General features: G+C 41.8%; 1 protein-coding gene across 1 annotated transcript in view; it reads right to left on the bottom strand.

Moving 5' to 3' along the window:
• Window positions 1-2,164: 2,164 nt before the first annotated feature.
• agmo (alkylglycerol monooxygenase) overlaps window positions 2,165-22,781 on the bottom strand; it is a 260,731-nt gene continuing 240,114 nt past the window's right edge. The window contains exon 13 of the mRNA XM_078428926.1: window positions 2,165-2,835. Within this exon, the coding sequence (XP_078285052.1) occupies window positions 2,779-2,835 (57 nt within the window). The 3' untranslated portion in view covers window positions 2,165-2,778. The remainder of the gene's footprint in view (window positions 2,836-22,781) is intronic.

Raw genomic sequence — 22,781 nt, 5'->3', positions numbered from 1 at the left:
TTCAATCGCAGCTGAGACTTATGGGAACATTTGAATGACTGTAAGCCCCACTGTCTTATCCTGCTCACAGTGACCAAAGAAACCAAATGCATTGGTTTGCCTCATTGAATACAACTTTTGTTACTGGCCTCACCCAGGCAACCCAGTCCAACATATGCCACAATTGCCCATTACAGCTTGGAAAAATATTTCAGCAAAAGAATTGCGGATCACTGTAAATTCAGTGCCATTGGCAGCATGGTCAGACCATGATGTCATGTTGTGCCCTGAGGAACACCACTGGTCACAGGCCTCCAGTCTGAAAAGCAACCTTCCACTATCACCCTCTGCTTCCCTCCCATGAAGCCAATTTTCTGTCCTTTCAGCTATCTCTCCTTAGATCCCATGCAATCTAACCTTCCAGAGCAGCTTGCCATGCAGAACCTTGTCAAATGCCTTGCTGATATCCATATATACATCTACAGCTCTGCCCTCATCAACCTTTTAAGTCACATCTTCAAAAAATTCAATCAGATTCGTGAGGCATAATCTCCCATGTATAAAGCCATGCTGACTATTCTTAATCAGTCCTTGTCCATCTAAGTGCATGTATATCTTATCCCTCAGAATACTCTCTGGTACCTTTACGACCACACATGTTAGACTCACTGGCCTGTGGTTCCCAGGCTTTTCCCTGCAGTCCTTGTTAAATAGATACACAACATTTGCCTCCTTGTCTTCTGGTACCTCATCTGTCTTTAATGCTGACTCATAAATCTCAGACAAGGTACCTGCAATTTCCACTCTAGCTTCCCACAGTGTCCTTGGACATACCTGGTCAAGCCCGGGAGATTTTACTTCCTTCATCCGTGTCACGACCTTCAGTACCGCCTTGGCTGTAATATTGACTGCCCCAAGTTCCCCAGTCCTCAGGTACAAAACAGACTGTTTCGGTCGCACGGCTGAAGCCGGCACACGTGGACATTGATCGGCCGGTGCCGGTTGCGCAGCCCCGCCCGCACGGTCACCCCCCGTCCACATTACCCCCGCCAGTGTCTGCTACGTCCCCTCCACCTGTCGGTCGGTCGCCGGCCCCTGCGCCGGTCGTGGTGCGCACCCGGGCTGGTCGCCTCGTGCGCCCTCCTGTCCGTTTTGTACCTCCGGTTCGTGGGGGGGGGGGTCCTGTGGCGATCCCTGGGGATCAGGCCACTCCTTGGGTCAGCCCCCTCGTCACTTGACGGACAGGCGTAAGGGGTTAAAAGCCAGCCCGTTGGGAGGCGTGGCTCATCCCTAGGTGGACTACGCTGTGAGCAGGAGCTCACAGCCTAATAAAGACCTTTATCTAAACCTGCCTGGCGTCCTGCCTTTTCTCTGGCCTCCGCCAGGCCACTACAACTTCACAGTAAAAATAGAGGAAAAAATACTTATTGAGAACCTTGCCCATCCCCTGTGGGTCTGCACACAGTTCATCTCTTTGATTCTTGTGGGATCCCATTCTCTCTCAGATCGTCCTTTTTCCCTTGATGATCTTATAAAATATCTTGGGATTATCCTTAATATTATCTCCCAGAGCTTTCTTCTGTCTCGTTTTTGCCCTCTTGATTTCCTTTTTTAGCTTGCCCTTCAGTTCCTGAAACTCCTCCAGCGGTACACTTGATCCCAGCTGCTCATACCTCCTTCTTACTCTTAACCAGAGCCTCAATTTCTCTCATCATCCAAGCTACCTTAAATAAGCGGGGAATGAGTTGGTTCTGGCAAACTAAAAGCAGAATTGCAGGAAAATTATTTTTACTCATTCCCCTTTAACCAAGTTGGCCAAAGCTGCAGGCCAGGATATCTGGGGACAGACCTCAGCAATTCTTACTGATTGTAGGGTTGATGAGGGATATCGAGCCAACAAGCAAGAGAAATGGAGCAACTGATCTTGAAGTATGTGTAGATTTTGAGGAGGCAGTGAATATGTCCCTGATGTGTTGGAAGGTGCACTTCCACTGCATCTGGCTGCTCAGACCCTCCTCCAGTTTCATGTTACCCAAGCCCTGGAGATCTTGGCGCCTGAGATTCAAATATAGTCAGAGTGCTGCAGAGTTTCATTAAATACTTCATTAAATGATCTGCATTAAATTGATGTTGAGATGTTAGAGTTCAATTTTTGAAGCAGTAATATACAAATTCTAAATCGGATTTTCTTCACATTTTAATAGATGCATGCACAAACGGAGGTGGACAAAATAAATCTCTCTTATCAGTTTGTTTTTAAACAGGAACAGAGGTGATGAAGAGTATTTTAGTACCAATGTACCATTGCCTAATAACAATGGCCGACTGGTATTAAAATGGTGTTCACAGCACATTGGTACAGAACTGTTCTAAGCAGCACAGCGAAGAAGCTGAAGAAGCAGTTCTGAGAATCTGCTGCAATTGTTGTTCTGCGTTGTTCGTTCATGCTGAGCAAAACAAAAACCCATATGTGTAGGAGCTCGTTGCACAAATTTGGCAAGCGTGAGTACAATTGCATTTAAACACACTGAACATTTTTAGTCAATATATGTAGTGCAATGTTAAAATCTTTCATCTTCTACTGCAATGTATTAGCAATTATTATTCTTAATTCCTGTTCAAATTATTCTCTATTACAGAACATTTGTAGTCAAAGAGAATGTGTTAAAAAGCATATTGCATTCAATGTTGTCTTATTGTGCAGTGATATGAAGTATATGGTGAAGTTGACTGCATTTCAATAGTGAAGTGGGGCTGGTGACCATCCTCACTGTATATCGCACATCCATTGGGTAGCCGTTAAAATTTAATTACACTTCGTAATCCCCAGAACACTACACATCCAGAGAATGCAACCTAGGGAGAAAGGAAATGTTATAATAAGTTCTACATTTAAGGCACCTGTTTTTAAAACAATTAAGATTTCATCAGATGTCAGTAATGATTAGGCTGGTATAACTGTTTACATAGAAACATAGAAAATAAGTGCAGGAGGAGGCCATTCGGCCCTTCGAGCTAGCACCGCCATTCATTGTGATCATGTCTGATCATCCACAATCAATAACCCGTGCCTGCCTTCTCCCCTTATCCCTTGATTCCACTAGCCCCTAGACCTTGATTCCACTAGCCCTTAGAACTGCATTTCTCAGCATATGTTTGATATATTCATCATTTACTGTTGGCAACACCAGTAGAAAGGAATAAATGAACATGTCTCTCTTTCCATAATATATTTGCAAGTGAATATAGGAACATAGGAAATAGAGGCAGAAGTGGCCCATTCAACCCCTCCTGCCTGCCCTGCCACTGAATAAGATCACACCAGTAATTCTATATCCTTCATTGCCTTACTATTGAAAGATCAAATGGTCAGAGATTGTACCTCTACAACTCTTAGATTCACTACAAGCTGGATGAAGAAATGTTTCATTTGTAATTTTGACCCTTGATCCTAGACATCCCAGCCAGGGAAACATCATGGCATGCAAAATTGTTAGAGCTGGACAGGGTAGACATGAGAAAGATGGTCAAAATATATAGGACTAAGGTCACAGTCTCATAATAGGGGATAGCCTTGAAGGGTGAAATCAGGAAACCTTTCTTTACTCAGAAAATGGTGAATCTTTTAAATTCTTCATCTGACATAACTGTGGAGGCTCATAGATTTGTTTTATTAAAACAAAAATTAGTGGAATCAAGAGATATGAGGAGAGGGCAGGATAATGGTACAGAAGGTAAAATATTTAGGTGATGGAGTAGACTTGGTTAGAATAACTTTTTTTCTGCTCCTATTTCTTTACATGTTACCAACCATGCCCCTGCAGTATTATACAGTGTAATATTTTGTTCATTTCAATTATTTTAAATTCAAGACCAGATAACCCCATCCTTTGAAATACCCATTGTCCCAAAAATCAATTTGGTGCACCTTTGATGCAGCCCCATCCCCGTGAAAGTTCATCATTCCTTTCACTCCTTAGGGTGGCAGTCTCGACACCTTACACGTTATTCCAGATGATGTCTCACCAGGGCACTTTATAATTGGAGCAAAATGTCTCTACTCTTACACTAGTTTCTTTGCGATATTGCCCAATATATCAATTTGCCTTCAAAATTGCTTGCTGTTCCTGTGCGTCAACTTCCAGTGATTTGTTTTCTAGGCATCGCAGTGCCTTCTCAACATAAACATCTTTCAATTTCTCATAATTTAAAATATACTTCATCTCTTTATTATTGAACCAAAGCGCATGCCTTTACATTCTTCCAGATCGTATTCCAAATTGCCATTATTCCACTTAAGCCTTTCTGTATCTTTCCAACTTCCCTCACTGCAACTCAACTTTGTTTCATCAACAAATGTATGAATTGATACACCTCACCTCTCATTCAAATTATTGATATAGTTTAAATATCCATTGAATCATTATGAACAGTTGGCAATCCAGCACTGTTCCTTGACACCCCACTAGTCACAATCTCCGAAATGAAAATAACCTGTTAATTCCTACAAAAGTCCTCAAGCCACTACCAAGCACTCTAATCTTGATCATCAATCTCTTGTAGGCCCCTTATTGATCATTTTGTGGAAATCCAAACACACATCAATTGGTTCACCATTATCTGTAATTTGGAAATGTAACAGATTCATAAGTTCATGTTGTTAGCCCATGGAGGTACTGCCATATACTCATTCTCTTTACCTCATTCAGTTATCCCATTGTTGCATTTTAATAATTTTTCCCTTGCACCACTTCTTATTGCACTATACTCTTTGCACAATTCTGCTGTTTTGCATTATTTGTTGTATTTACTGTTGTAACTATCATTACAAGTTGTATTGTTTATTCAATAGACACGGCAAACAAGGAATTTCATTGCACCCTGGTTTATATGACATTAAATTAGTCCGAATCTCTACCTGAATTCTGTTACAATAACATGCCTGGCACATATACAGTGAATAGCATTTACCAGCAAAATGGTAACCTGCAACTCCTCTGATGTCCCTACATTTTCCTGGATTCTCTGCACCCCCAAACCATCAATTCTATCTTTGATTGCTGTCATCTTAAAATTCTGAGGGGGATTTGCCAGTCATCATGAAAGATGGTGCAATTAACTGTGACTTTCTGATGCAGCTAAACAGCAGAGATTGCCAGGGTTCATTTGAGCAATGGCTACTGGACCTATGAACAGTCCAGGGGCAGGAAACAGATGCGGGGGCCAGAATTACATCATTTCAAGTTCACTTAAATTAAATTTGCATGTCATTACTAATGTTAGCTGCATTTGGTTAACCTTTGTAAATCTATGATGGAAAACATGCCAATATCCATATATGGAGAGATGGTGCCTTTGGACCATATTTCCTCCAAATGGCACTCTGGAGATAAACTCACACATGTACCATTCCGAAACCACCCCTACCCCCCAACTGTACCAGTAATTGCATAAAGCTACTGAGCAGAAAAAGGTAAAATCACTAATCCCCGAGGCAATCAAAACTCTGCAACAAAAGGCAATGCTATATTTGTACCTTGGTTAGCATTCCATTTCATAATACATACGATGAGGGATTTTCCCCTCTAACTTACGAATAATGGGATAGAAATGTGGTTAACATTAAATTCAACTTTTACTTATACTTTGAAAACGTTTAATTCAATGTCCGAAGCTTGAAGAATTCAAATCCTGGAAATTATATAATCTGGTATGGAATTAAACTGTAAATACAGAGCTCATCCCAATGTTTTATAACACGTGCAAGTAAACAATAGAGACATGAGGAACGGCAGATCCCGGTTTACAAAAAGAGGACACAAAGTGCTGGAGTAACTCAGCAGGTCAGCTAGCATCTCTGGAGAACATGCAGAAGCTATTTTTTTTCAGTCCTGAACGAAAACCTCACCAATCTGTTTCCTCCAGAGATGTTGCCTGACCTGCTGAGTTACTCCAGTCTTTTATTGTAAATAATCTACGGTCTAACCACATGATCTTAATTCTCAAGGGCATCACCAATACCTTGTCTCCCAGCGATAGTATCCTCCGGATTACCACTGATTGGAAACTTGGACCATAAATTCATAAGTTATAGGCCCATCAACACTACTCTTGCATTCAATCAGGGCTGATCTATCTTTCCCTCTCAACATAATTCTCCTGCCTTCTCCCCAGAACCCCTGACACCTACAAAAATACTGCTAAAAATAACACAATGAAACAAAAATAAGACCAACAAAATAAATGCGTGCTCCAAGAGTAAGTCAGAGGCTACGTATTTTGCAGCAAGTGATCCACTTCCTAACATCAGAAATGCCTTTTTTCCATCTACAATATTCAAGAAGTTCAACACCATCCAGTACAAAGCAACGCACTTTATTGGAGTTTCCTAAACATTTCCTCTCTCCAACACATGGATCTCCACCGCCTGCTCAAGGCTCTCCATGATGGATAAATGTACACTAGATCTCTCCATAATGCCCAAAGAATTAAATAAATCATTACGTGGGTTAATAAGGTGACTTCTTTTGTACACTCTACCCACTCACTCCCCATCTCTCACCATTTTAGCACCTCCCAGTAAGCTAGAACCCATAATTTAACATGACAGGCTGCTATGAGTCACAGTATTACTACAGGGAACATATTTTTGGAGAGGGATGGGAAGAGGAGGGTATAGTAGCCAGAGAACTCTGAAAACACTGATAGAATGGAATACAATAAATTTGAGAGCAAATGTTGAAAGACTGGAGCGACTAGGCTTATGTTGAATGACTGGAGCGACTAGGCTATGTTGAAAGACTGGAGCGACTAGGCTTGTATACACTGCAATTTAGAAGGATGAGAGGGGATCTTATTGAAACATATAAGATTATTAAGGGATTGGACACGTTAGAGGCAGGAAACATGGTCCCAATGTTGGGGGAGTCCAGAACCAGGGGCCACAGTTTAAGAAAAAGGGGTAGGCCATTTAGAACGGAGATGAGGAAAAACTTTTTCAGTCAGAGTTGTAAATCTGTGGAATTCTCTGCCTCAGACGGCAGAGGAGGCCAATTCTCTGGATACATTCAAGAGAGAACTAGATAGAGCTCTTAAGGATAGCGGAGTCAGGGGGTATGGGGAGAAGGCAGGTACGGGGTACTGATTGAGAATGATCAGCCGTTTATTTTTTCATTTTTTAAATTTTTTAGATACAGCGCGGAAACAGGCCTTTTCGGCCCACCAAGTCCGCACCGCCCAGTGATCCCCTAACACTATCCTACACACACTAGGGACAATTTTTTACATATACCCAGTCAATTAACCTACATACCTGTACGTCTTTGGAGAGTGGGAGGAAACCGAAGATCTCGGAGAAAACCCACACAGGTCACGGGGAGAACGTACAAACTCCTTACAGTACAGCACCCGTAGTCAGGATTGAACCTGAGTCTCCGGCGCTGCATTCGCTGTAAAGCACATTGAATGGTGGTGCTGGCTCAAAGGGCCGAATGGCCTACTCCTGTACCTATTGTCTATTGTGTATTGCCTAAAACATCATTATTATTTTGCTATTGCCCAGCACTTGGATTATATTTCCTGGTGGCTCTTCTTTTATCCCTTCATTAATATTTTTACTCGGATATCGGAAATATTTTGTTCAGAACTGTCACAATGTTAACTGACGGAAGGCCCTGTCTGTAGTCTGAATCCATGCGGATCCAGGGGAAGCTGCAAATCCTCATTCACTGCAAAGAGGGCACTACATACCCTGTCTACTCTTTGATCAGCATTCTGCTGTTTCTGTACATGAGATTAGTTTACATTCTACATCATCAGCAGTATTGTATCAATTTAGCAGACTGCACACCAAGACGAATGCAGAGCTCTCTCCTGCTGTCTGTCAGAGAGTATTGGGCCCTGTGCACTTTGCTGTTCTCTGGAACTGATTTATTCCATGCAAAGGACGTAAATGTTACATGGTGAGAAATGCTTTAAATAGATGATTTTCCTGTGTCTGGCACAAAGCATTTTCCAGTCAGGTCACAGGTGCAACCACTTTGGTGGTGGGAGCGGAGGAGATGTTCGGAATGATCGGAAATATATTCATCAAATTTTTTTTGTAAGGCTGACAATCCTAGTTTATCCCTTATTCTTCTGCAAGAAATTTCATGAAAATGTGCCTTTCAAGTCTTTAGAGGAATGAATTTAACCTTGCACATCCACTGGCAAATGAATGGCAGTGCAGCGGTAGAGTGGATGCATGACAATGCTAAAGACCCGGGCTCGATCTTGACTACAGAATTTGTACATTCTCCCCGTGACCTGCGCGAGATTTCTCTGGGAACTCCGGTTTCCTCCCACACTCTGAAGATGTACTGATCTGTAGGTTAATTGGCTTGGTAAAATTGTCCCGAGTGTGTGTAGGATAGTGTTAACGTGTGGGGATTGCCCGTCGGCACAGACTCCGTGAGCCTAAGGCCTGTTTCCACTCTGTATCTCTAAACTAAACTAGACATGCTCCACTTTCTTTATTTTGCTTTCCTGAGAAGGATGAAAGATGCTGATCTGAAACCCTGGTGTACTTGGGAATTTATGCTTGCAATTTTATTTGTTTGACTGAACAGGGATGCAGATGAGGTGGAGAATGGAAGCAAAACAAGGGCAGATGCGATTTTGCTTTTATGAAATTTCTTTGGACTTTCATTGTGGGTCCAGCAAAGAAAGGAAAGGTCCTGCGACCTCCACAAAGTACAGTCATAAATTTGTCACCCTCTATTTTCAATCATAACAATCATTTTAAACCTCCTTTCCCACACCCATCATCCACTCAGAGAGGGCTCAGCCACCATTGCTGTTTCTCACTTGCATTAACTTTGTGCTGGTTACCTTAGCAGCCTAGATGCAGGGTGTTAATCTGAAAGATTAGCCATCTCTTCCCCCCCCCCACCCCCGGGGTCGCTGCTTGGCCTGCTGCATTATTCCAACAGTTCGTTTTTTTGCTCCAGATTCCAGCATCTGTGGTCTCTTGTGCTTTCCTGCTACCTCCTGCTGGCTTCAGCCCGGTGACTGACAGAGAGCACGCAAATCCAGCTTGATACTTAAACCATCCTGGTTTCCTTGTATAAGTTGAGAAGAATGGCACTCACTATTTTCCCATGCCATCAAATACCCTATTCAAGTTACAAATGCAGCAGAGCATGATTACACTTTTGAATATGGTTCATGAAATAAGCACATGAAATATTACATAAAATTACAGAAGAAAGGTTTCAAGGAGATAGACAATAGACAATAGGTGCAGGAGTAGACCATTCAGCCCTTCGAGCCAGCACTGCCATTCAATGTGATCATGGCTGATCATTCACAATCTGTACCCTGTTCCTGCCTTCTCCCCATACCCCCTGACTCCGCTATCATTAAGAGCTCTATCTAGCTCTCTCTTGAAAGCACCCAGAGAATTGGCCTCCACAGCCTTCTGAGGCAGAGAATTCCACAGATTTACAACTCTCTGAGTGGAAAAGTTTTTCCTCATCTCCGTTCTAAATGGCCTACCCCTTATTCTTAAACTGTGGCCCCTGGTTCTGGAATCAATTCAGAGAATAAAAAATAAAATAGATGTTTTCCAAGGTTTCAAAGACAGGTAACACTTTGGGCTAGAAATTCTATTGTGCAGCCAAATAGTATTAATGTCCTCAGTGAGTGCTGATTTTATGGTCTGAAAACACAAAGGTCGGACTCTGTAACAATGGTTAACGTTTGCTTCCATGTAACTTAAAGGGGATCTGGCTGACTTGGCCCAGGGCCATGGAGTCTGGCATTGGTAAACACTGGCAGGAATGTTGCATTAAGATGACTTTTCCTGTGCCTGTCTGACATTCTCTTCCTGTACAGAGTCTCTGTGTTGGGATCCCAATGACGGAGCTGCAAACAACGTGGCCAGCCCTGCAACGTTGTAAACTGAGATAATAAGCTGGATATGTTGGCCTGGGGACGATGCTGATATATGGTCACTTATCGTTCTACTGCATCAGGAGGAGTTTGTAGCGACAGCTTTGGTGGTCATTTTTACAGTGCCTTCAGATGCCTGCATGGAGGTAATCCAATTATAGCAACATGTAGGGCAGGGATCACAGCCACCTAGTAGACCATATGTATGTGCAAGGTGTGAGTTCTGATCTTTAAATGCCCTTTCCTGATCTATGACATAGAAACATAGATAAATAGGTGCAGGAGTAGGCCATTCAACCTTTCGAGCCAGCACTGCCATTCAATATGATCAAGGCTGATCATCTAAAATCAGTACCCCGTTCCGGCTTTTTCCCCACATCCTTTGATTCCTTTAGCCCTAAGAGCTTAATCGTACTCCCTTTTGAAAACATCCAGTGAATTGGCCTCCACTGCCTTCTGTGGCAGAGAATTCCACAGATTCACAACTCTCTCGGGTGAAAAGGTTTTTCCTCATCTCACGCCTAAATGGCCCACTGTGGTGGGCCGAGCCACTTTGGTCTCAAACCGTCGTTCGCCGAGTTTGAGCACTCTTGTGGACCTGGCGTGATCTGGGCCGACCAATCAACGCCGACCTGGGTGGTCTGCTGGCGGTGTGCAGCGGACGACGGAGCTAGTCTTCATCTCACAGTCAACACATTAACACACACCTTGCCCTCTTGTACTAATTGATGAGCTGTATAGTTTAAATATTAAACTGAGTGTTTATACAACACGTGAACCTCTACACCACCCTTTATTCTTAAACTGTGACCCCTGTTTCTGGCCTCCCCCAACATCAGGAACATTTTTCCTGCATCTAGCCTGTCCAATCCTTTCAAAATTTTATATGTTTCTCTGAGATCTCCCCTCATCCTTCTAAATTCCAGTGAATACAAGCCCAGTCGACCCATTCTTTCATCATATGTCAGTCCCACCATCCTGGGAATTAACCTGGTAAACCTAAGCTGCACTCACTCAACAGTAATAATGTCCTTCCACAAATTAGGAGATCAAAATTGCACACAATACACCATGTGCGGTCTCACCAGGGACCTGTACAACTGCAGTAGGACCTCCTTGCTCCTAAACTAAAATCCTCATGCAATGAAGGCCAACATGCCATTATCTTTCTTCACTGCAGGTGACCTAAATGCCATCAAGAAAATTATAAGACAAAGACACTGCTCTCATTAAATGTGCAATGCTAATGGCAAACTCTCCTCAGACACTAGAAAGATAAGCTTTTCATGATTACAATGCATTTTATATGCTATCAGGCCACAACAACAAGAAGTGCACAATTTTCACCAAAATTCACCTCTATTTCCATATCACCTTCCTAGATTCTCCAAGGAAAATGTGCCATGGCTCTGTAACTTAATTCCAATTGACGACCTTCAATTGACAATTAAAAATATTTTATCAAGAAAAGCCTTAGGGATCTGAATTATATGATTTTTGTCCATTTCTGATTCTAACTCATTCATGATGCACTAATAAAGATATTCCCAGATACTACTCTGAGTGAAGTGCATAATAGATAACCAAATCTGGCGCTTCAAGTTGATGAACTCACTTTGAAAGTTTGATGTGAAACATGAACCCTGTTTCTCTCTCCACGACTGCTGCTTGACCTGATGCTTGTCTTCAGCATTCTATATTGCGGCACGGTGGCGCAGCGGTAGAGTTGCTGCCTTACAGCGAATGCAGCGCCGGAGACTCAGGTTCGATCCTGACTACGGGCGCCATCTGTACGGAGTTTGTACGTTCTCCCTGTGACCTGCGTGGGTTTTGTCCGAGATCTTCGGTTTCCTCCCACACTCCAAAGACATACAGGTATGTAGGTTAATTGACTGGGTAAATGTAAAAATTGCCCCTAGTGTGTGTAGGATAGTGTTAATGTGCGGGGATCGCTGGGCGGCGCGGACTCGGTGGGCCGAAGGGCCTGTTTCCACGCTGTATCTCTAAATCTAAATCTAAAATTTCTATGTGCGTGAGGGATTAATGCATTCGGGATTAGAAACTGAAAGATCGTACAAATGGTGTAGCCTTCTCTGGTTTTGATATTAATCATCATCAGATGAGTTAGAACAAAAAATCTTGAAGTAAATCAGCAGACGAGCAGCATCTCTGGAGGAAGGATACTGACCTAAAACATTGCCTGGTCATGTAGTCCAGAAATGCTGCCTGTTGAGTGACTCGAGTATTTTGTGTTTTATGTAAGATTCTCACATCTATAACTCCTTGTGATTCCATTAGTTTAGCTTAGAGACACAGCGTGGAAACAGGCCATTCGGCCCACTGAGTCCGTGCCGACCAGCGATCACACACACACTAGTTCCATCCTGCAGACCCTGCAGACCCTGCAGACCCTGCAGACTAGAGACAATTTACAGAAGCCAAATAGCCTATAAACCTGCATTTCTTCGGAATGTGGGTGGAAACTGGAGCACCTGGAGAAAATGCATGCGGCCACAGGGAAAACATACAAGCTCCATACAGACAGTAACTATAGTCAGGATCGAACCCAAGAGTCTGGTGCTGTAAGGCGTTGCACCACCATTGCACCACTGTGCCGATGAGATAGGTTTTGTTACATGGCCATCAGAAAGCCATTTGATATACTGCATCATTGCAGTGCCCAGCACCCTCGCTGTCTTAATATCCATAATAGATGCAAAAAGATTTTCACCCAAGAGGATTTGACACTTTCCTTCCCTCTACCAGATACTGAGCCAGAAACAGAAAATGCTGGAAACACACAGCAGGTCAGGCAGCATCCATGGAAGGAGAAACAGTTACTGTTTATAGCTTTGGGAAGCATTAACTATTTCTGCTTCTGAAGTAGCTGTTGAAGTGCTGAGTGCTTCCAGCATTTCCTGTTTTTGTCTCAGATTTCTGGCATCAGCAGTTTTAATAAACCTGTACTTTTATCCAGGACTGGACACTGGTTATACACTCAAGGGGTGGACAGCAATGTTGTATTTATATATAGGTTGGACGTATTCCTGGAGATTTCAATCCATGACCTTTTGCCTCCTAATTCCACTAACACATCACCTCCTGTAACCACATTCCCAAATCAAAATTTTACATTCCATTATCTGATTGGCAGATTCCCAATTTCAAGCAAGCAGTCCTTTTTTCCCCCCACTATTTCCCATGTTTTATTTCACAACTGATATACTACGGTTTTCATTAAAAAAATTAAAAAGAACATCTATCATTTTTTTTGGTTAAGTTTCCTGACAGTTGCTTTCCAGAACTGCAGGCAGTAGGGGTGCTGGAGATTGATCTTTAGTTCCTGGACAGACCAGGGCATTCCTGGAGGCTTGGCAAGCTCTTTCATACCCCAAAGTACAGTGTACACTAATGACCTCTCACATTCCTTCAATCTGAGAGCACCAGCAATATCACCAAGTTTAGGAGTCAGCTAAATGACTTGCTGGCTTTCCCAACACTGAAAAGTTTCCAAGCGTTAAAATATCTCAGATGTTCCATTAGACTTCATGTGAACTTTTTAAACCTGGCTTCAAACTGCAAGGGGTGGGGTGAGGGTTATAAAAGGGAGCTGCAATGCTGCAACTGGTTGAATAAGAAATTGTCTCCAGGATGATTGTTTAGTTTCAAAACAATCGTTGTTTTAGTCCAGGCAATTCTATGATTCAATGAGACTCTATTGTTACATGTACCTAGGCACGGTGAAATGCTTCGTTTTGTATTCAACCCAGTAAAATCATACAGCAGACCTCACCAGTGCACAAGAATCGGCACGTTTCTGGCGCCAACAAAGTTACAAATGTTTGCCAAACAGTTCTATCTTCTGCCTGTCGCCACATGTGACAGCAGGCGGCACCCCCGCTGAGTCCTCCTTCGATCTCGACAGCCCCCTTCATTCTCGACGCCCCCCCCCCGCCAGGTCCTCCTTCATTCTTGACAGTCCCCTGTCAGGTCCCCCCTACGTTCAAGCATATTCAGGATAAACATGAAACACCATAAAATCTTATAAAGTGATTACATGGATTGCAATATTTAATTAATCAATTTATCATAACATTGGCAATTAATTATCATATTGCTGTGGTTGATAGAACAATCCTTAATCCCTCTTGAGAGGCATTCTTGTGGTCAATGAAAGCCTCTTTATCCTGCAGGGAGTCTTCTCACTGTTTATCAGAAATAGGACAATCTGCATGTTGTGACTCTTAAGTTTTATGTAATTAACCATCCTAAGTAGTGAGCTGTGCCAAACCAGGCCCAGTGTTTTCCAATTTATTGGGCTGAAGGGAAGAAAGCGGCATTTCCTCTGGAAGCCACAGCTGGTTCTCTGAGAGAGCGCAGATGCCCAAAGGTTTCTGCCTTTTGACTACCTGTTCTGGCTGCAGGCTTCTCAGGGGATGCGAAAGAAAGGGAACGAGCAGGCACCCAACTGTTTCAATAAGGCGGCAGCAAAGCTACATGGATCACAGTTAAAACACTTTGATCCAGAAGTTCAATCAGAAATTACTTGCTGCTTTGTCTTTACATTCCAGTGTGCAGAGACACATCAACACTTGGGCAGCCATGATTTAGAGTAGGCTGCTAACAGCTCATAAAGAGATGTTATCATCTTTGTCACACCTAGGAAAAATGTCCGAGTTACAGGTACTGTTAAGAAATAACAGTGCTTGCTGCTTGGGGGAGGAGTGCTGTTGAAAGAAAAACTTATTGGCCTGGATTTTGCAGGGAATCATCAGCTTTTCCTATATAATTGCCAACATTTCCCAAGTAGCCACGAGCAACTTTGGGATTTCCATGTGAATACAAAATCCCTATAGGTTGTAGTCAATAGTTGGCCGCAGTTTTGCAAATCCATTCAGACTCGTGTAAATTGCTTTTGCATTTTTTATCAACAAGTGGCTGATCCACACAAGGTGGCTGTTTCTTCCTTTGAGACAGAGGAACTGTTGAAATGCTTGTGCAAATGCTCCTCCAATATAGAGTTATGTAGAGTTCCAAGATTCCGACCCAGCACAATTAAAATAAGAAATAAAAACATATGACCATTCGAGCCCTCATGCCAACTCTATTATTTATGAACATAATTTATGTTATTTATGAACATTATTTATGTCCTATGCGTTAACAAATGAAAAAATGAAGAAATGAAGGAAGGATGCCTAGGAATTGGATTGCTTTCATTTTTGGTATCCCAAAATAAGGTATCCCAAAATAAATTTGACATTAAAGCCCATTTATGCCCTTCATACAAATCATGAATTTAGCAAATATCCAGGATGAAATAGCATTAAGGTGGTTTACACCATAAACAAGGTGATTTCCGTGAGTTCTAGTGGCCATCACATGATTTTGTGCATCAAGTATTCCGTACCGGAGATACTCACGGATGCCTCAGTGGTGGCAGCTCTCCATTCCTGGAGGCCGTTTTATGGCCTTAACTGGCCACTTGAGGCAGGAGGCAAAAACACACCCATCAGGTACAAGTATTCCCAGTCTTGAGATTCATCGCATGTCACCTCTTTCCTCCCAGACTCAGTTTTTCCGAAGTTGTCGTCACAGAAAAATTTGAAATACTGTGAGAAACCTTTGGGCCTCACTGTCATCCCTAGATAGTGCCAACACTGACACAGAGGTCAGGATCTGATCGGCTCTCAACTTCCACATCTCAGAGATGACTACTGCTAGCCACCCTCCTCCCACCTCCACCACATAATACACGAGTCATTTCACCTGATGGTGTCCACGGAGTCAGTCAAACAGCACAGAAACTGGGCCTGCAGCCCAACCTTTCCATGCCAACCAAGATGCCCAATCTAAGCTGGTCCCATTTCCCTGCATTTGGCCCATATATCCCACTAAACCTTTCGTATCCACATACCTGCCTAGGCGTCTTTTAAATTTTTGTTATTGTACCTGCAACAACTACCTCCCCTGGTAGCTCATTCCATGCACTCACCACCCTCTGAGTGGAATCAGGATGTTGTCATACTTGAAACACAGCTCTATTAGGTCCAGGTCAGGACACAGTGCTGTACAGCAAGCAGTGGAAGGCATTAAGGCTTTCAAGCCAAGTTCCATAAGGCACAAACACAGCAACAAAAGACACTGGCTACAGTGGAATAGCCAGAGATCTGCTGCAGTCATCTGGAAAGATCTGGTGGCCAGGCAGTCTTGGAAAACCCGAGTCTGGGAGGTGTCGATCTGTGCACGGTTCCTCCAATGACTCTGGGAGCAGGCTCTCAGCTGATTTGCCTCCTGCCTCAATAGGCCAGCCATGGTCATAATGAAACTTCCTGCAATGGAGTGCAGCCGGCAGTGTTACCACCGAGGTTTCCATACAATGAATATATCTATTGCCAAATGCTGGAAAAAAACATTCTTCTTAGTTTAAGCACAGAGTGGACTATTAGTAATCGACAGTGAGGTCTGATGCTACTCAATAGGACTCAATATCAACCATTACATAACGGTAAAGGCAAAAACATTTGCTTGATGTGCTCAAGTACAGAGACTGTTTCACGATAGGTACAGTGTGGAACTTTCTGTTGCAATCTCGCCGCAAAAGGCAGAAATAGATGCTGTGCGAATAACGACATAATGCGATGCATGCCTGACACTGGGAAAATATCAGACGTGCTAATGTGAAGAGCGTTTGGTGGTGTCCAGTCCAATTTTGTATCTGGTCCAATTTCATCTGGAAGTGATTTCCAGCACAATCTACTCTGGACAAAGTGAAAATTGGACCTCAAAGTGTGCAACGAAAAGCAGGTGCTATGCAATCTGAACTTCAGGCTTATAATGTCTGATCAACCTTTTTATTTCAGCTTAACAATAAGAGAGAGCGAGCTGATGAAAGTAGTGTTTCAGATGTTAAATGTGTTGACTTTCAAACAACTGATAAAATACAACAAAATATCACATAACATATACATTTGCAAACAGATGTATAGAATTAAAGGGATGCTCATGACTTGGGTACGTAACAGAAAACAAGGAGAATGTAATGGTGAACAGATTATTTTCTAGCTGGAAAGAAGTATTGAAAAAGATCCCCAGGAGTCATTTTTTGTGATGTATAAATGATGTGGAGCTGGATGCATCAAATAAAATATTGATGCTGATGATACAAAGCTTGGCAACAGTGAAAACAATGCGAAGGACAGTAAAAGATTTGAGGTCAGCCCAATGAAATTAGCAGAATCATCAAAAATAAAGTTTAATACACACCAGTAAGAATGTGACAACAAATACACCTGGGGGCCAAATTCAATGGTGCTATTTTCAGGAGTGATAGCGAAAAGGCATATGGCTTTGCATATTTACACATCTTTGAGGATAACTGAACAGTTTGATAATACAGCTAAGGAAGAAGGTTTTTGAAATCCTTTGAAGATGGCTGTTAAAAAAAAAGACATGTTTATTTGATGCTGCAAATGAGTATTGCTTTTTGTTCTAAGCATCAAACTATAAAAAGATGAAGAGTCCTTGATTGAATAATATATAAGGGACATTGGCAAGCTGATCCCAAGAATGAAGAATTTCTGGATTCAGGAGAAATTAGACACTTATAACAGGTATGGTGGAGACCTTATGGAGATATTTTAAATTATGTGAAGCTTTGAAAGAGTAAATAGAGGGAAACTATCTTCTCCAACCAATGAGTGCTTACCCGAGGCTATAGATTTTAAGTAAATATTGGCAAAAAAAACTGGCAAAAACTAGTGGAGAAATGAGAATTACCAGCCAAAGAGTTGTTAAAATCTAGAATGCATCATTTGAAAGTGTGCAGAAATCTAATTGCCTTGGAAGTTTCAAAAGACAATTAAACCATGTTCTCCAGAAATGCTGCTTGACCTGCTAAGTTACTTCAGCACTGTGTTCTTTCAGTACTTGATGTACTTGAACTCGACTATATTGAAATGATTCGCTAACTAATTTGTAGAATTATGGGGGGCAATAGAAAGCACGAGGTTGGATGTTCGGATTTAGGAAAAATAGGGAAAAATTCAGTTATGTCAGGTTTTGAAATTAATAAAGGACATCATTGTAATTTATTTTCACTATGTGTGAAAAACGTTCTGGTGGATCCAGCATTGGATCTTCGAGAACTTCACACCACACATCGTCACATTCATTCTATCCACCACAAACATCAGCCCGGTCCATCTTATGAGGCTTTAGATTGCATGGGGAGAGGGAAGCCTTCTGGCAAAACACAATTCATGACAATAGTCAATAGTCATTTATTTGTCACATACACATAAATGTGCAGTGAAATGAAACATTACCCACAGTTCAACAATAAGACCAATAAGAACAATCAATAAAAATGCAATAACACATACAATCATATACTAACACCAAACAAAAGAAACATCCATCACAGTGAGTCTCCTCCAGTCCCTCCTCACTGTGATGGAAGGCCAGAATGTCTTTTTCTCTTCCCCTGCCGTCTTCTCCCGCGGTCAGGATGTTGGAGTTGCCACGTCGGGGCGGTCGGGGCTCCCGACATTGAAGCCGGGAGCAGAAGTAGTTCCCGACATTGAAGAGTGAGCAGAAGTAGTTGGCTGTGACAAAGCTGAAACCCTTCTCAATTCCAGCCATTAGCATTTGCATCCAAGGCAGCTGTGAGAGCCAGTTCATGGAATCGTAGAAACTTGCAATAGCTCTTGTAAAATGGGAAGTCTATACTTTCACATACCTGCCTTTGAATAGTAACACTGTTTCTTGGGGATTTTCTTTTGTTTCCCTTTTAAAACTGTTATGGAATTAACGACACGGGACCACACCCAATTGTGATCCTGACTACGAGTGCTGTCTGTGCGGAGTTTGTACGTCCCCTTGTGACCACATGGGTTTTCTCCAGGTACTCCCGGATTTTTCCCACATTCCAAAGATGTGCAGGTTTGTAGGTTAATTGGCTTCTGTAAATTGTTCCTGATGTGTAGGATGTAACACATCAGTTCCCATTCAGTACATTTTCTTGTGGAATGATGTCCAGAATTACCTACAAAATTGCTTACATTTACAGAGTGAAGTAGGGTCCCAACCCGAAATGTCACCTATCCATTTTCTCCAGGGATGCTGCCTGACCCGCTGAGTTATCCCAGCACTTTGTCTCCTTGTGTGGAAATCGGCACTTGTGGCTCCTTGTTTCTACCCAGAGGGATGACTGGTTCAATGAAAGAGTTCTTCAGAGTGAGAGGTGTTGTGTCCACGTCTCTCCCCCAAAGTTCCAACTCCGAATATTAGAATCGCAACAAATGGGGCTTGAATCCAGAGGTTGAAGGCACAAGCCACATCCCCATAACAATCAGTGGGTCGCATTACAATTATTACCATCTACAGCATTTAATAGCAACATTCACAATTATCATGCATGGCTCTCCTTTCTTCCTCTCCCGGAAAATATACACAAAAAGAAAAGTAATCCAACACTGGCGAAATGATTGAACAATTGAATGGTGGAGTAGACTCGATGGGCCAAATGGCCTAATTCTACTCCTGTATCTTGTAACTTGTGAAATTGTGAAACAAAAAAGTCAATGATAATATTAAATTCAAAATGGAAGCAAAGAGTTGCCAGTAAAAAAATATAGCAGGTCTGAGGATGCAGTTTAGAATTCAGAAAAAATAGACCAAGAAACTGATTAATTGAGCAAAACTAGAGTATGAAAGTAAACCTGGAAGGAACATAATGCTGGATTGTAAAAGTGTTTACAAATTAGTAAAATTGAAAAGATTAGTGAAGATGTGTAGTACCCATGCTGCTAAAATTTGAAGGATTTAAAAAGGGAACAAAGAAATGAAGGAGCAGTTGAACAGATACTTTTGGTTCTGTTTCATGAACGAGGATTCAGAAAACTTGCCAGAAATACAAGGGAACCAAGCAGTTAATGAAAAGGAGGAATTAAAAGAAATAAATATTCATTAAAATATTTATACAGTGAAATTAAAGAGATTGAAAGATGGTAAAGCTTTATGTGATCTGGATGATCTTGTACGCCACTCACTGAAAGCAAACATACAAATGCTCTCAGCAATTGTGAAGGCAAATTGCATTACAAGGATTTCTTATTACAATTATATATGACCTTGATGAGACCACAAATACATATATTCTGTGTTTTTCTGAACACTTTACATAGAAAGGATATACTTGACATTGAGGGATTGCAATGTAAATACAGTGATTATAGAATGGTAGAATCATTATGTACAGAGGTAATGGATTGACTATGATGTATTCAGAGTTAAGAATGAGAGGAAATCTCACTAAAACCTACAAAGTTCTGACAGGGACAGCCAGCATGCTGGGAGGATGTTTTCCATGGCTAGTATATTCTAGAACCAGGGTCACAATTTCAGAATTTGAGCGAAAGCATATAGGACTGAGATGGGGAAATATTTCTGAGATGAGGAGAAATGAGGATAGGTTGAGGAGAGAAAAAAAAGTGGATGGTAAACCTGTGGAATTCTCTAGTATTGAGGGCTATGGAGGCCAAGTCAATGAGCATATTTAATAAGGAGGTATGGGCAGAGCGTAGTAATATGGTACTGAGATAGAGGATCAGTCATGATCGTATTGAATAAAGGAGCATGCTTGGAGCACGCTTGAATGGTCTATTTCAGCTCCTATTTTTCTGTTTTTACACTAATACACAAGTATTAAAACTTTTTCATTATAGTATTACTAATTATGTGATAACATTTTTTCTTTGCTCTACAACTGTCACAAGTGCACATGAAGCGGCAGATGGAATATAGAGTAGCAAAGTTTACAGTCATGCACTTTGGTGGTTGGAATAGAGGCGTAGACTATTTTCTAAATGGGAAAGGGATCCAGAAATCAGAGGTGCAAAGGGACTTGTGAGTGCTAGTGCAGGATTTCCAATGGTGAATTTGCAAGTTGAATTGATAGTAAGGAATGCAAGTGCAATAATAGCATTTATTTAGAGAGGACTAGAATATAAAAACAGTGACGTAATGCTGAGGCTTTATAAGGCACTGATAATACCTCTTTTGGAGTATTGTAAGCAGTTTTGGGCTCCATATCTGAGGAAGGATGTGCTGGCATTGGAGTGGGTGCAGAAGAGGTTTACGAGAATGATCCTGAGGATGGTTGGGTTAACGTATAATGATGAGCGCTTGATGGCACTGGGCCTGTACTCGCTGGAGTTTATGAAGGGTGAGGGGGGACATCATTGAAACTTATCGAATTGGGTGTGGCCTGGATAGAGTGGATATGGAGAGGATGTTTCCACTAGTGGGATAGTCCAGGACCAGAGCTTCAGAATAAAAGGACATACTTTAGAAAGGAAATGAGGAGAAATGAGGATTCACCCTCTGACTAGTGGTGAATCTATGGAATTAATTGCCACAGCCATCGGAAGTGACAAATTCATTGGGTATTTTAAAGCGGAGATTGACAAATTCTTGATTAGTAAGGATGTCAAAGGCTATGGGGAGAAGGCAGGTGATTGAAGTTGAGACGGAAAGATAGATCAGCCATAATTGAATGGCGGAGTAGACTCGATAAGCCGAATGGCCTGATTCTGCTCCAATGGCTTATGAACTTATGAAAGTAAGCACAAGTCAATAAAACAGACATTAACTGCTCCACTGTAAACTCTTCTTGCAGGTTTCAGTTCATACTTTTAAAAAAATCCTGCAACATCTCCGACAGTGATACTGATGCAACTCTTTATGTGGTCAGAACAACACCAGCAAAATGACTGAAAAGTATCCAAATTTCACAGCATTCCAATCAACATTGGTAAAGGGTGTACACCATCAGAACCAGAATGAAAATGCCATTGGGCAGGGCATGGCAGGGTACAGCATTCTTCACACCAACATGAACCAACTGTTGGAAAGTGTAGGCTCCCTTATGTTGTTTAATTCCTTCAGTGCCTGTACCCCAGACTCCTCATAAATATCCAGATATTTGGAAGAAAGATCAAAGAAGTTGATGGAAGTACTGGAGAAACCTACAGCCAGCCATCTGTTTTACAAGATCATAAAAATTAAACTGTACCCTGTAAACTTAATTTGTAAAGAAACCACATGGAACATTTGTGCAGAATTTCATTTGTTAATAGTTAGAATCAGTTAGGTTCCACATTGTTTTAAAGTCTGTGCCTGGGTAACTGGACTGTCAATGTGGGGAACAGTCAGCATTGGTTAGCACCTGAATTAATAAAAGTTAGTTCAAAAAACCCATCTGTTTCAAAACCATTCAATTTCTAATTACCGCTTGTAATGATAGCAATAAATAATAGAAACTTTTCGAAAAGGATTTCTGAAGCACAAAAGGGCAAAGAAATCTATCAGACAAAAATCCGACCTTCACTTGCAGTTTGTCACAAACCAATTCTCACACTGGCACAAGCTTTTGTAAAATTCTTAAGCAATTCATTTATCAAGGTTCAAATGAATCATTTTATTACTAGTGTTGGGGGTGTGAACTGTGAGGAGGATGCTATGAGGATGCAGGGTGACTTGGACAGGTTGTGTGAGTGGGCAGATGCATGGAATATGCAGTTTAATGTGGATAAATGTGAGGTTATCCACTTTAGTGGAAAGAACAGGAAGGCAGATTATTATCTGAATGGTGTCAAGTTAAGAAATGTGGAAGTACAAAGAGATCAGGGTGTCCTTGTTCATCAGTCACTTAAAGTTAGCATGCAGGTACAGCAGGCAATGAAGAAAGCTAATGGCATGTTGGCCTTTATGACAAGAGGAGTTGAGTATAGGAGCAAAGAGGTCCTTCTGCAGTTGTACAGGGCCCTAGTGAGACCGCACCTGGAGTACTGTGTGCAGTTTTGGTCTCC

Source organism: Rhinoraja longicauda, chromosome 2, assembly GCF_053455715.1.
Source record: "Rhinoraja longicauda isolate Sanriku21f chromosome 2, sRhiLon1.1, whole genome shotgun sequence".
Lineage (NCBI taxonomy): Eukaryota > Metazoa > Chordata > Chondrichthyes > Rajiformes > Arhynchobatidae > Rhinoraja > Rhinoraja longicauda.
This window is presented reverse-complemented; position numbering and strand designations above follow the sequence as displayed.